At 40.2% G+C, this 15599-nt stretch overlaps 1 protein-coding gene across 5 annotated transcripts in view; it reads right to left on the reverse strand.

The window, feature by feature from the left end:
* The window catches only part of SRGAP3 (SLIT-ROBO Rho GTPase activating protein 3), a 233720-nt gene that overhangs the window by 78145 nt on the left and 139976 nt on the right, over positions 1-15599 (reverse strand). For all 5 annotated transcript variants that reach the window (XR_013541621.1, XM_020791403.3, XM_020791404.3 and 2 more), the window contains exons 4-6: positions 13705-13767; positions 6715-6900; positions 2489-2617 (exon numbers count right to left, since the gene is read on the reverse strand). Coding sequence is in view for 4 of the 5 variants with exons in the window: in XM_020791403.3 (XP_020647062.1) it covers positions 2489-2617; positions 6715-6900; positions 13705-13767 (378 nt within the window). In the remaining variant the exon portion in view is untranslated. The remainder of the gene's footprint in view (positions 1-2488; positions 2618-6714; positions 6901-13704; positions 13768-15599) is intronic.

Here is a 15599-nt window from a genome sequence, read left to right on the forward strand (position 1 = left end):
GACAGGTGACGGCAGGGATGTTCGCTACAGTTACAAGTATTCAACCTCTGTTTAAAAACCTCCATCAAAGTAGTGTCCAAAACTTTCTGAGGTAGTCCATTGCATTGTCAAATAGCTCTTGCTGTCAGGAAGGTCTTCCTGATATTTAGACAAAATCTCCTTGCAATTTTTTAATCCATTGCCCTGAGTTCTATCTTCTGGAACTGAAGAAAACAAGCATCCTCCATCTTCCATTCTGAATTCTCCGTTAAAATTCTGCTCTGAAGTGAAGTACATTAGGCATATATAAAAACCTGTTTGAACAAACAGCTCTTCTCTTGGGGAACTTGAAATTAGGACATGTGTATACAACTCATGCATGCTTAATAATGTTTTGTTTTGTCAAGCAAGCAGAATATATAATTAGGCAGATTTTGTTGTATTGAGTCAAAGATGTTTGGGGTTAAGTCCCCCTAAAGGGATTTCCTGGAGTGAGGAAGAAAAGCCATCTGCTGACTCCAGTGGAAGCATCAGAAAGGAAATATACCAGGGAGGAATGACAGTAAGAGCCAAACTAGCATTCTGCAGCTCTCCAGGAACCCAAATGCCTCAACTCCATAAACAGAAAAAAGACACATCAAAATATAGGAATCCCAAGGGGCAAATCAACAAGGAGGGAATAATAATTTGTGTTTACATTCAAACTTTCAAGAGCTTCCCCCCAGCATGTGAAAAAGCAACGGTTTAAATGAATAAAACTGAAACCAAATCAAACCAAAACAGGGTTACTAACTACAGTATAAACTGGCTTAAACATTAAGAAACTAATACAGTGGGGTCTTGACTTGAGAACTTAATCCGTATTGGAAGGTGGTTCTCAAGTCAAAAAGTTCTCAGGTCAAATCTGCATTTCCCATAGGAATGCATTGAGAACCATTTGATCCGTATCTGCTCTTTTCCGTCCATAGAAACTAATGGGAAGCTGCTATTCCGCCTTCGACCACTAGAGGGGGATATTTTGTTTCTTTTTTTCTTAGGTCAAGAAAGGTTCAGGGAAGGCAGGGAAAATACAGTCCAGGCAGTACCAGGCAGTCTGAAGACTCCCAATCCACTCTCTAAACGCTGGGAGGAGTGAGGAAGCAGACAGGCACCCTTTTCACTGGCCAACAGTTAACTGAAAGTTCAAATTTTGCACTTTCCCTGCCTCCCACGTGGTTTTTTTTCAGTTCTTAACTCAAATCTAAGTATGTAAGTCAAGTCAATATTTTCCTATGAGAGTGGTTCTTAAGTCAAAATGTTCTTAACTCAAGCCGTTCTTAAGTCAAGACCCCACTGTACACAATCACATTCAACATATCTCAAAATCCTCCTAATTCTTTGAAGTCCTACATATTTCCTTTTTAAATTCTAGCATGGAACAATAAATACTGTTTAGAAGATTAAATACTGTATTAACTCCTCATGCATATAGGTGACATTTAAACCAAGATAAGACTTTGTACACAAATTACTGTTATTTATATGACTGTTACTTATATACAGTACTGCTATTTATACACAAGCACAGTCAATTCATACCCAATCAGCAAGAAGAACTCTCCTACTGGAAGACAGTAGTGGCTTCAGGACATATTTCCCAGCATTAGGTTGAAACCTTATTTCTTGAATCACTGGATTGAATGAGTGCATGAAAATACAGAGCCAATCTGATCCTGAGCTATTTACATCTAAAAGGCCTACAAGTTGTTCTAAGCAAGAAGCCTAAAATGTATGACTCCTAGAAGTGTTTAGTGTCCTCCCTACTCTGAGTAACAAAACATCTCTTATATTCTCCTATGAGCAGTCTGAACTCTTGTTCGGAACTCTACGAAGGGCTTGCCCACCAACGCCATACCCTTGGATTGCAGATATTTGTTGTTTTGCACTGCCAGTGCCTCTTGCTTGTTACAAGGGTTGAAGCAACCTTCATGACTGGCCTCCTCACTTGCTACTTCCTTTTTCATTTCTTGCCAGTGCAGTAACTTCTGCAATCATTTCTACCCATAGTTCCTACTGGTCTACTGAGGCCTACCTTACTTTGTCCTGTTACCACAGAATTATTCACACCATTTTTATTTGTGCCCATATAACTACTGAGACACCCACACTGAGTATACATATCAGTATTAGGATTTAACAGTGGCTCAGAATCATGCTTGTCAAGTGGCATATTACAACATACACTTGTGGCAGTCTCTCTATTCACTCCCCCCCCCCCAATTCCTTATACAAAACTATCATATGTGGGATATATGTAAAGAAGATTACTAAGATATAAACAACTTCCCTCAAATGATGCTTGACACTTTGCAACACTCTTTGCAACGGATCACGGAATCACCATAGAAGACAGGGAACCTGGACTGTTGTTCCCACAGAATCCAACAAGGCTTCAAAAAGACGCAGCGGCCTGCCCAAGAACACTTTGGGTCTCCATATATTAAAAAAAATGAACCATTCCAGCACTCACATCAATCAGGTCTGAGACGTCATGGATGTAGTACTTGCTGACCGCTGCATTTGTGGCTGCGAGATTCAGCAGATAGTCATTCCTAGCTTTAGTACACTTCAGCTTGTTTTCAGAATACTTTGCTTGCCTCTGAAAAATATTAGAACAGTACAGACATCCAAACTATTGTCAATCAGTTGTTCCAATTCCCATATTTTCCACATGTTTAGGCTCTTACAACAGTGCAGAGTCACATAAAAAACAGTACTATTGGATTAGAGCACAGACCTATCCAGAGCCGCATTCTTTATCCCATAGTGGCCAGATAGATTGCTACATGAAAGGGTTCACAAGCATCCGCTTTATTTATTTTTACAGTATTTAATTATTTATTTAATTTCTATCCCATCTTTCTCCTGGCAGAGGGGCTCAAAGCAGCTCACAAACAATTTAAAAACAAAAGCATTAAAACAATGGCAAATAGACAAATCATATTACATTTTTTTTAAAAAAAAAGATATAAGGAGAATTCTGTCCTCAAAATCCTCAGCAGCTGTTTATATATTAAAAGTCTGCCTGCAAAGGAAAACCATTGCCTGCTGGCATAAGGATGGCAAGGTGGTGGGCGGCCAACCTGGTTTTCCATGGAAGGGAGTTCCATAGATTGGGAAGAGCCACTGAAAAGGCCCTCTCCCATGACTATGGGGGCAGTAGGATGGAGAGAAAGGCCTCTCTCGAAGATCTTAAAGCTCAGGGAGGCTGCTATGCAAATACATGGTTATATTTCTTAACCACTAGTATTTTCCAGTGCTATGCTGCCTCTTCTCATGTTGTACACCACTACTAATCCCTGACAGCCCTTTCTTCTACTCTACTCTAGTAGAGCAGTACTTTTACAAGAAACAGCTTGCACACACAGCCACTAGTGTCTTGTGGAAAGGACTAACGTCGATAACATCATAGTTAGCACAGGGTACACATTAGTAATTCAGAACTGGCAGATAGCTAGTGGAAGCTAGTCTGTGGTATCAATGTGGCAAAGTGATCAGCTGGTGAATCAAATCTCCAGATAATACTTCACAGCACAGTGGATAAATTAAAAACAGGTACTGTATTATGTGTTGAAAATCAGACTTCATGTGTGAAAAACCAGCCAAATAGCAGCTCTGCTCAACAGCTACATATAAAATTCTTTTTCTGAGGTTGCTGCAAGCCAAGATATGAATTTTCATCACGCAAATTTGCAGTAAGTGGCAGGTTTAAGACATACAATCTCAGCGTGAAGACACCAAGGAAGGACAGAAAGACTTTAATTCCTCATCTGAATGGGGAAAATAACCAGGCAAAGCAAGCTGTTAAAGAATTATTTTCAATATGTGATCCCAATTGTCTCTCTTTGTATCGAAACGTCTTGATTTGTCTCCTGAGCTGGCAGAGTCCTAGAAGTTTTCAGAAAGCAAGTGGAGCCCATCATTTTTAAATATCCCACCAAATATGAGAAAACGTAGAATATCCAAGAACATTCGTCGTCGTTTAGTCGTGTCCGACTCTTCGTGACCCCATGGACCAGAGCACGCCAGGCCCTCCTATCTTCCACTGCCTCCTGGAGTTCTGTCAATTTCATGTTGGTTGCTTCGCAGACACTGTCCAGCCATCTCATCCTCTGTCGTCCCCTTCTCCTCTTGCCGTCACACTTTCCTAACATCAAGGTCTTTTCCAAGGAGTCTTCTCTTCTCACGAGATGGCCAAAGTACTGGAGCCTCAGCTTCAGGATCTGTCCTTCCAGTGAGCACTGAAGGTTGATTTCCTTTAGAATTGATAGGTTTGTTCTCCTTGCAGTCCAGGGGACTCTCAAGAGCCTCTTCCAGGACCACAGTTCAAAGGCATCAATTCTTCTTTATGGTCCAGCTCTCACTTCCATACATCACTACAGGAAAAACCATAGCTTTGACTATTCGGACTTTTGTTGGCAAGGTGATGTCTCTGCTTTTTAAGATGCTGTCAAGGTTTGTCATCACATTCCTCCCCAGAAGCAGGCGTCTTTTAATTTTGTGGCTGCTGTCTCCATCTGCAGTGATCATGGAGCCCAAGAAAGTAAAATCTGTCACTGCCTCCATATCTTCCCCTTCTATTTGCCAGGAGGTGATGGGACCAGTGGCCAAGAACATTAATCTTTCACAAATGATCTGTATGGGAATAAGTCACTTTTTAACTGCACATGCTCAGTCCTGTTTTTATCATTTTCTTTAGTCTGTACAAATTTGTTGTGATTTTCTACTACTGTACTCTGCTTTAGGACTATTTTACAATAATTTTTTTTTAAAAAAATAGGAGAAAGATTAGAAAGGAAACAGAATTTCTAGGCTCCGTCTCTTTAATCCCACATGCAGCTCTTCACTGGAGATGTAAATATGAAGATTCCTATTTGTTATGGACCAAATGAGGGGAGGGATCCTGTGAACACATTAGGCAATGTTCCATGAGCACTGAGCATAGCCAGTTACCTGGCACAAGCAGTGGACATTGTTCATCATTCTTCAAACTGCCCATAGGTTCAGATGATCAGTTGTTGTTCTTTGCTATATATGTTGTTTTCAATTTGCTGCTGGACTCCCTCTCTCAGCAATCAGCAAGGTCTCTTGGATGCCAAGCCATTAAAACTGTCTGTTGGATCTAAGAGAGCTATTCTCAGTCAGGTATTGTAGGACCATTTCTTTTGCTGGCCTTTTTTGCACTTCTCAAACATTTTTTTGTTCTGCTGTGCTTTGTTTGTTTTCTGAGCCATCACTCTCTGGAGACCTTCCTTCCCTCCAAGCTGCCCTTTTCAACTCTCCTTGTGTTGGGCCATTTAATGGCTATGCACATTAGGTCCCAATGATGTAATGCGCCCCCCTCTGTAGAAGTGCTCCAGAATGTGCCCCCAGGCTCCACTTCTTGCTGAAAGGTGCCTGTCTGCTTGACTCAAGCAGTCATGCTACCTGCTGTCTTTCTGGCATATCTCCACAGCTAACAAGCAGTAAATAGAGAGGCTTTTTATATAGCCATCCCAGGCAGCGCTTCACTGAAATTGTGCACAGGTATTAAAGCAAGCAGGCGGCATTCCCTGGCAGTTCAAATTCGTTTGAGGAAATACTGAATACCGTTTAGACAATGTTCACTTCTGTACTTTTTGCATTTCTGCTCCTTCAGGCCCTGGAATCCAACAGCTACAAGAGTTCATTTGGAGGTTAAACTATATCTCTTGCAACTTGAACAAGAAAAAAAAAGATATGTCAAACAGACTATAATATTAAGATGACAACTACTGTTTCTTTTCTACTACCATCTGTTAGATGACCACTAAGATAATCACTAGTGTTTGTACCGTCTGCATTTCAATTCCCTGCATTCACTCTGCACTCAAGTATGGATAGAGGGAGGTGCCAACTGAGGATATTCAAGGCATCCAAAGAAGTGTAATATTATCAGCTAAACTGTAGACATACAGTGGTGCCTCGCAAGACGAATTTAATTCATTCCACGGTTAATGTTGTCTTGCGAAACATTTGTCTTGCGAAACGCGTTTTCCCATAGGAATGCATTGAAATCTAATTAATGCGTTCCTATGGGCAAAAAAAGTCAGAACAAAGTCAAATTTGGTTTACAAAGTGTTTATTAAGTGATCTTTAAAGCCATACATATTGTGCAGATGATTTTAAAAATTTCAATCAAAAAACTTTAACTTTTTAAACATCATAGAAAAACATTTAAAAATCAGCAAACATGAGGCAGGAACAAAAAAAAAGGAAAACATTTGTCTTGCAAAGCATGGCCATAGGAACATTTGTCTTGCGAGTCATCAACCCCCCATTACCAAAACCATTTGTCTTCGGATTTTTTTGACCTGCGAGGCATTTGTCTTGCGATGCACCACTGTATTCCTTGTTAAAATCCTGCTAGGCTCTTCATGTCAAGTGTTATGTGCCATCAAGTTGGAATTGACTTATAGTGACCCTAAAAGCACTTTCAAAGTAAGTGAGATATTTAATGAATTTCTACAGCCAGGCGGAGATTCGAACATAGGTCTCCTGCACCCCCAACTGTCACTATACCATATGAAACATCTCACTAACATCATACAACTGGACAAATATTATCAGGTATGAACTTTGAGCTTAGGAAGTTCCTCCCCTCCACCTTCCCCTTCACACACACAAAACAGGCATTGCCCTACGAATCTGTCAGAGGCAGATTCTGCTTATGCTCACCTTTTCCTTCATCTTTTCAATCTTCTTGACAGAGCTACGGCGCTGAGGCCTATCTTCATGTCGGAGCAAGTTCACACTGATGTCCCCTCCTTTGTTAAACTGTTTCTCTTCTTGCTTTTCAGCTTCTTTCAGCTTACTTTCAGCACTGATGCTCTCAGCATGATACATGTGGTATGTTTTCATCACCTGTAGGCAAGACTCACTCAGTGAGTCAGCTTGTAAAATACTACAACAGCTATAGCAATTACTGTACACCAAAACAATAAACCAGTTCAATGGCTGCAAATGAATAACAGTTTCCCAACTAAACATTAACACCTCATTTTTAACCAGAAGGGTTATTTTGACTGTTCTTTTCACCCACAAGAACACTGTGAGACTCATTACTACAATTTGTATTTCACAAGAGGAGAATTAAGGTTAAAATACTGCCTTGCACTCCACATAACCAGGATCACCTCATATGTACAGTATATATCTTTTAGAGAGTCTACTCTACAGCAATGATATCTAGTCTTGGTGGAATCAACATTTTTCTTTTCTATGTTTTATTTCTGTTTTGTTTGTATTTTGGTCTGGATAGGCAGAATGCACCTCTCAGGATTCCTGACCAGTGGCAATATTGGCTAGGGTTTGAGGCAGCAGGAGTCCAAAAACATCCACGAACCCAACACTGGGAACTACTGATCTAGACATAAGCTTTAAGAAAGAAAGTTTATTAATTTATTGATTTAACTCTAAAGAAAGTTTACTATTTTTTCATTAGTAATTTATAAATATGTATTTACTAATATGTATCGCATAATGTATCACAGCACCATAAACCATCTCTGATCCTTCCTGATTGTACAAACAACAATAAAAAAACACAGAAAACTAAAGTAGCAAAGCTGTTATTTGCTTCTGCCTAGCTTTTGAAATGCAGTTTATGACAGAGTTTTGAACCTTTCTATTCCATATCTTAACCACAAGTTCAGGGGAGGGGCACCAAAAAATCAGATGAGGAATTTGTGTAGGAACAGCAGTACATGGAAAGACTCCTGTAGCTGACTCCAGATTCCTTCAGAGTAGAGATCTCAGGGGTGACAAATATGAAGCCTGCCGTCACAGCTGGCCGGACTGATTAAAACCTCTCCCTTCCTCCAACTGGGGCTCCACTTGCAACTTCCAGCACAGGTGTGCGCTGCTATTGGTCTTCTCCGCACCAATTGCAGGAGAAGCCTGGCTGGGGCTTCCCCACCCCCCTGTGCTGCTGGCCAATCCAGCAAGGAGGCGGGATTGGTCAGCCACGCCGGGAAGCAGGAAAGCCCCAACCAGGCTACTTCTGCAATTGGCATGAAGACAAGAATGGCAGCAGTGTGTACCATGCTGTAAGCCAGACCTGGGCAAAGTGCGGCCTTCCAGATGTTCCTGCACTGCAAATCCCAACATTCCTCACTGTGTGTGGGCTAGGCCAAAATCTCCTCACTATTTGCTGTGTGGGCTAGGAATTATGGGAGCGCAGTTCAGCAACATCTGGAGGGCCGCATTTTGCCCACTCCTGCTGTAAACTGTAAGTGGACGCCCAAAGGGGGGGAGGATTTAATCTGGCCAGCCAGCTGTGGTAGTGGGCTTCATATTTGTATTACAGCTGCATTGTAATCCTAGGACAAAACTAGATGTGACATTAAGTTAATAAATGGCTTTAATGCACTTTTTAAAATGGAATTAGCAGCTGCCTGGGAACCTGAGAAGCAGTGGGACCACATGGGATGATGAAGGAGAAGTTAATTGAAGAATATTGTCTCTGCAAAGCTACAAGGAGAAAACATCATCCTTAGGAGGTTAAAAAGAAACATTATACAGTTGTAGAGAACCAGTTTTCCTTGTAATGGTAAATGCCACATGTTCTATTTATAAACTCACTGGTCAGAATCCTATTGATTATTTATGTTAGCATAAGTGTAATGGTGTCAATCACAATGGCAAATTGTTGGCAATTTATGAACCACTTCTTGTATCATTTGCCACGCATCAGTTATGTGACTTTGTATGCAATAAGGAATATAAGTGGCAATTCCTTAACTGCAATTATTGAAACAATTTCCACCATTCCACTTACATTGGTATAAATACTAGTTCTCTAGGCAATATGTTGTGTTATGAGAGCACAAAAAAGGTAATGTGAACCCACCACTAATCTCTCAAGGCACATTTAGAACCCACATCTGATCATAACACCCAGAAAGTCTGCAAGGTGAATCAAGCCAAACAACTGACAGAAGCTCAGAAGCTTATGTGCCCCTCTTTTTCAAGTCTGTTGGTTTCTTTATTTATAATGAAACAGCAATATTTTCTGAGATGCTCCAACATTCTGTACTCTTTCTTACATATTAGAAAAATGAGTGGCTGCTCCAACGATATCTAAACACCTCTACCAAAAAGGCCTTGATTCTGTTCCCAATAAAGATACATACAAACTGCAGAAGGAAAAATAATCTGTGAGGGTACATTCCAAAGCCTCCTTTAAGTGACATGCCTTTTAGGAAAACTTGTGATTCTGAACCAAACAAGAAGCTGAATATCAGTGCTTTTTAATAAGGAAGAACCCATTTAGATTTGAAAGTCCCTGCACAGTTATTCTGGTTAGGTATGACAGGATAAAACAAAGAAAGATGCTATCTATTAATTGGTGAACAATTTTAGAAATTAGTATGTACAGAATGTGGTAGTCCAAAAAAAATTAGAATGTCTACAGTGGCGACAGGGACAAGAAAAAGACTGTTTCAAACATGGATGCAGCTGTGTCCCTACATCTGCTCGGGCAGTACTTTGCAAGTCTCACCAATGTCACCCATAAAGCTGGGGAGGGGAGATTTACAGGTTCATCTACTAATGGGATACATGCCATCCTCTACCATCAGTGTCCTTCTGACAGTACAAATGGCAGACAGGAAAATATCTATGCAAGGGAATACATGGGTACACACATGGCATCCAATATGCCAACACTCAAAGCCAGTGTCAGAATATTTCAACCTCTCAGGACACTCTTTCAGCAGAGTTAAGCAACATTATCGTAAAAGGGGAAGCAAATGACTAAATATTTATTTTGTTGTTATATTTTTATGAGATTGTCTGCTTCTTGGGCCAAAAACAATTTAGTTGACTTCAAATATTATCGGTGATGGGCATCATTTGGTTCTCTACCTCAATCAGTAATATGTCTTGGGCCATCCCTGTCTGTCACCAACCTCAGAGTAGCCATTACAGCTATTATAGAAACAAGGAATTGCAAATGAAGAATTGAGAGGGGACAGCTGAAGTGCACCATATCAATAAATTCCAGCTTATGCATCTACAAACTTAAACAGAGATTGGAATTTCACTTATATACACACAGAGGTATGTACACACACATATATTAACAAATTGGTTTTCTCTACAAGTCTTGTATATGGTCAAAAAGTTGTGTGTGTTTTTTTGACAAAACTGACCAAAGTTTTGGGTGGGGTTGCACTGCTACTCCCTAAAAATGGGATTAGGACTGGAGTGCGGATTTACTTGGACTGTTATTCATTTTTATTTCCTGGAGAGGTCATATCTAGCCCTGTTCATTCAAGCTTTAGTCACATCCAGATTAGCTGCCTGTGATGACCTCCACATGGGTATGGCCACTGAAAATGGAAAGCTTCAGTTAGCTCCAAACTGCATCCAACAGGGACTTTTAGGTTGGAGCACAACCAGACTGATAGCACCTAATCTTCACCAGATCCCAATCAGGTTAAATTCAAAACGCTTAAATACATTTATGCCCTCTGGTTTAATTGCCACATTCGGTACCTTGTTCTCATGGTTTTTGTTTTGTGATTAACTTCTGAAATATAAACAGATTCCTGGTCCACAGTATCTTGACAAAAGCCTCTTCCAGCATGACCCAACATGAGCATTCAGGACAACTTCTGAGACCCAGTAATGTGTACTGAACTATGAACCATATTCTTTTAGCCGGCTTGATTCTATTGCACAAATTAAAGATGTAAATGTCTTTAAATAAAAATAAATACTTGTTTCGCTTTTTTTTTCTGCCCATCCCTAAACAGGAGAAGAAAAGCAGGACATAAGTCCCTCCTTCAGGACTGCAGGCTGCACACAAGGCAAACATTCCATTCCCGACTCTCACTGGGAGCATTCCACCTCCTAAAGACATTCTGTCTCAACTGGGTTAATGAGAACAGAACAGCTAGTCTTTGAATGGAAGTAAGGGGTACAGGGGGTATATTTGGGGAGTACTCTCAGGAAGGGGTATCTTAAGTAACACTTCCAGTGTTCTTTTTAAAGAGTTGTGTGCAATGGCTTTCACAACATGTATGTTTTGCAGGAGGTCAGTAACACTCTCTTCAGCTGAAAATATTGAAGAAGGGCCATATCTGGCCTCCAGCACACCTTGTTATGTAACTTCCCCTTCAAATGTCAGCTGGAATTGAATCAAAATCCAAAGGACTTTGGCTGAATACGAGTTAGCTGGCATTTGCTGTCCACTACAATGAGGGCACCAGCTTCCACTTTAAAATTAGTGAGAGGATTACTGTCACTGTCACTGTCCCCTATTCAGTGTTTTAACTCAGCATGCACTAGTTTCCCCTTGCTCCCCACAGCCATTAGCAACCTTGAGTGTTAGAAATATCATTTTGAAAAAACACCTCACTCTGTACTGCTTGATTTTACAAGGCAGTGCAATAAAGTGTATCGCTTTTTGCCTCATTAATATTCATTACCAAGAATACCCTGCAATAAATAAAACTAATATCTATTTACTGCAGAGGACTCAAGGCCATGCATACTAATAAAATTATTTCCCAGTATTTTACCCATTGCAGAAAAATAAATTGGTTTTTATGGCATTGTTAGCATGTGTTCCACGCAAGCACCCAGTTTCAGCCAGACGTTGTACACCGTCTACCAGGCACGCCTTGCAGCAAATACTTATGTGTCTCAAACATGTTCTGCAGCACAAAGTCTATGTTCTTAAAATGAAGAAGTGTGAAACTTGAAAAGCACAGCATATGAGGCAGCCTTAAATCTATCTTGGTTACTGCCTTCAGTCTAGTTGGGCTCCAAGACCCATGTCTGAGACAGTATGAATATCTGTCACTGTTCCATTGGCCCTCATAGTTTGGGTTACATTTTTAACCCTTCTTTCAAGAGCACTAAGAAAAAAGATCTCCATTTTTCATCAGCCTCCCACACTAATGCTCACACTGGTCTTAAAATCTTATTTTTCAAGTGATTTGGCATACATGTCACACTCTTAAGACACCTTCCTCCTTGAACTAAGAATTCTGGGCTGCCATTTACCTGGCACCTAATTTGGACTGTGTGGGGGAGGGAGAAGAGAAGAGGCCTAAGCAGCCGGCAGCTTAACAGGCGGCTGTTTCCTGGCTGTTGGTGACACAAAACTGGGTGAGAGACTTCTGTGGTACACACCAGGCAATCAGAAGCCAAACTGCCTCCAGAGGTCTAGAGCCATGGCTGGGTGTCATCAGCTTACATAAAAGCCAGTCCACTGTGCTGCCCTGCTTCTTTTTGCATATATGCTCTGTCAGTTAACTATCTGTGTAACATCAGCATGTCTGTAAAGTCTGCCTAGTGGCTTGTATGGCAAGGGCTGGGAGGGAATTTTACTTAGAGGGCACAACTGGTCTAACCTATAGGGCTTTTGCCTTCATCATAGCAATTATAATTAGCCTCCTTTAAATAAAATGTTTCATGCCAGCTTCCAAGAGAGGCCCTAGAAACACTGGGTGCAATCAGTTTGTGAGAGAGCATAGTAAGCCTGTCGACTTTCCATATGGGACTTTTAGGAGCAGGGTCTATGAATTATGGCCTGATTCAGTTGGGCCTCACTCTCAAATGATAGGACAGACTCACACAGTAGTTATATACCCAGGTGAGCCCCATATAAGTTTGAAGGCTAAGTCTTCAAAACATTCGCTTGTGGGTTGTCTTACTTTTGTCTCACTTGTACTTCTGCAAAAATTATCAGCAAGCCTTTCATTTGATCCAATCTCGAGGCATACTGTATATCTTGTAAATTCTGAGATGTTTGTCACCAGCAAACTGATTTCAAGCCACCCAGCTCCAGTACACAAACAGTGACTAATACTCACAGTCACTTTACTTCTCTTTTCTGTAGCTCTTGGACAGTGGGGAGTGTGTTCTGGGACATCATCCAACAATTTATTGTAACAGAAGGAATGTAAAGACCACCCAGTGTCAAATGCAGTCAACACTGGCACCAAATCAGAACAGTTATCAAACAAAAACATGTTTTGGTATTGCAGTTGAGTTCTTTGCCACAAAGTAAACATCAGAAAGTATTCCTAGAATAAGATTTGCCTCCATTTACAGAGGTGGGCAGAAAATGAAGCCAACAGGAAGAACAATATCAAAGCCAAACAAACTTTGTCTTTATAGTAGAAGGCAAAGTTTAATTTCACATATCACAGGACACCATATTTTATGCTATCACGTGAACAAGCCCTATGCTCATATGCACTTCTCTTTCTCTTTGGTTAGTTACTGCCGCTTCTGCAGAATCCTGAGTAATATTAAGTGCATTTTGGTGTAAGAGAGCTCTCCAAATCAGGACTGCAACCAATGGAGTGGACAGGTACTGAGTTAGTAAAACCACCATCTGTCACCGTGTATGAACCGATCCACAGAGTGTATCAGCTCAGCATTCTGCATAACACAGAGAAGGATCACATTCATGTTTGTGAAGTTAGGCACAACTAGGTGAGAAGAATGCATATATTAAGAACAGTATCACAGGGCTGGTTCAAATTGACCCCTTCTTTCCCATTATAAAATCTCATCAAAATGAAATAAATCTGGACATTTCTAAAAAGGAGCGGGTTAATGCTATCTCTGAACCACAAGACTCTGATAAAAGTTACTGTTGGGAATGTGGATTTATTCCAGAATTTTACACAAGTGCAAATTACTTACAGTGTAGAGTTCATTGGTAACCTTTAGGAGTTCTTCGTGCATCTGAAGACCAATCTCCTTACTCTGGAATACAAAATAAAAACAGAAAAGGGAAAAATAAATTTATGCTAAGTTCCTGAGATTTGTTGTGAAGGAAAGAACTCAATTGATAAGAACACAGACTTTTAAACTGAGCTAATGTGACACTGTGTGTAAACAACTGTTAGATTCGATTCCATAAACTGTTCTAGCTGCCTCATACAACACTGTGCATGCCCTTTGTAAAGAGTCTGGTATTAGAAACATTTTACTAGTATTTTTTTAATGGCAGCTTCACATTGTTGGCTTAGAAAGTTTTAAATACAACAACAGACAGAAGGATCGAATGCATTTCAGCCATTAGAACAATCAAGCACCAGCTACATGGTAGAGGATAAGATAAACTCAGGATACAGATCATTCGGTAATGACTAGAACAGAGGTGGGAAATAGTAAACCAGATGTTGTTGGACTACATTTACTGTGATTCCTGACCACAGGCTATGCTAACTAGAACGGACAGTATTTGTATTCCAAAAAGATCTGTAAGAATACATATTCCCTTAACCTGGAAGTCGAGATGCAAAAATGATATACAGTATTTATGGTGTGCAATTGATATGCTTGTTCAACTTCCATTTCCAGGTGTTCCTGCAACAGAATTCTGTTAAGCCACTAAAAACCCTAGTAGAGTCAGCATAATTTGTGTGCAACTTTGTGGCACATAACATATACCATCACTATGCAACTGCATTTTTCACACAGCTTTCATGCTTTCTAAATCTCTTTACACTGTTCTCAGTTTGTAACAGTGATGGTAGATCTGGAAACAGAATTAGTTTCTGGTAATAGCATGTTTATATTTTTAGAAGTCATTCTCTTCCCTGGACCATCTCCACGTTGCCATATGGTTTTAAAATCTTAGCTCTATTCTAGAATGTTACGGCTTTTAAAAAACAACAACTAAAACAGTATGTATGTTTTAATCATGAATAGAACTTTTTGGAAATTGCCTTTCGGTACAGAAATGCTTTGACAGGGTGTTATTTATAATATACCAACATATCCTTTCTGTACATTTTCTTTCAAAAACTGAAATAGCACCATACAAAAGAAGATGCCAATCAACATTCTAATTCTGCCTTTCTCGTTTGAAAAATAAAATACACAAACTACTGCTATTCTGTGTTTTGAAACTGACAGTTAATGAACAAACACCTACATATAGTTCTATCCAATTAATCCCAAACATTGACACAATGGGGATGATCCCCCACAAGCCCTCCACTCTCAGAATCTGTCAGTGGGATTTGGAAGACATTTTGGAACAGAAAGATTCCAAAATCTGTGGGGAGAAAAAAGTACATGTACAAATTTCACCGGGAAAGCAGAAATTTGCTTACATGCCTTTGGATTCTATCCATTGTCCTCCTAAACTGTAGATGAGTTAGTAATTCTAAATCCAGATTATGCCACATCAGACTCAAATTGAAGGTTTGTATTTTTCCTTACCCATTATCAATTTTATTTAAATATCCCTGTATACTCACCAACAATTGTGACATAAGTACATATACATGTGAAATGTTGAACACAGTGGTGCCTCGCTTAACGATGTTAATTCGTTCCACCAAAATCGCTGTACAGCGAAAACGTCGTAAAGCGAAATAAAAAAAGCCCACTGAAACGCATTGAAACCCCCTCATTGTGTTCCAATGGGCTGAAAACTCACTGTCCAGCGAAGATCCTCCATAGGGGCAGCCATTTTCGCTGCTTATAAAGCGAGGAATCCGTCCGAAAACACAGCGGGGAGCCATTTTAAGCAGCCGGCGGCCATTTTGAAACCCGACGATCAGCTGTTTGCTGATCGTTGTAAA

This window comes from Pogona vitticeps, chromosome 2 (assembly GCF_051106095.1).
Source record: "Pogona vitticeps strain Pit_001003342236 chromosome 2, PviZW2.1, whole genome shotgun sequence".
In the NCBI taxonomy this organism is placed as follows: Eukaryota; Metazoa; Chordata; class Lepidosauria; order Squamata; family Agamidae; genus Pogona; species Pogona vitticeps.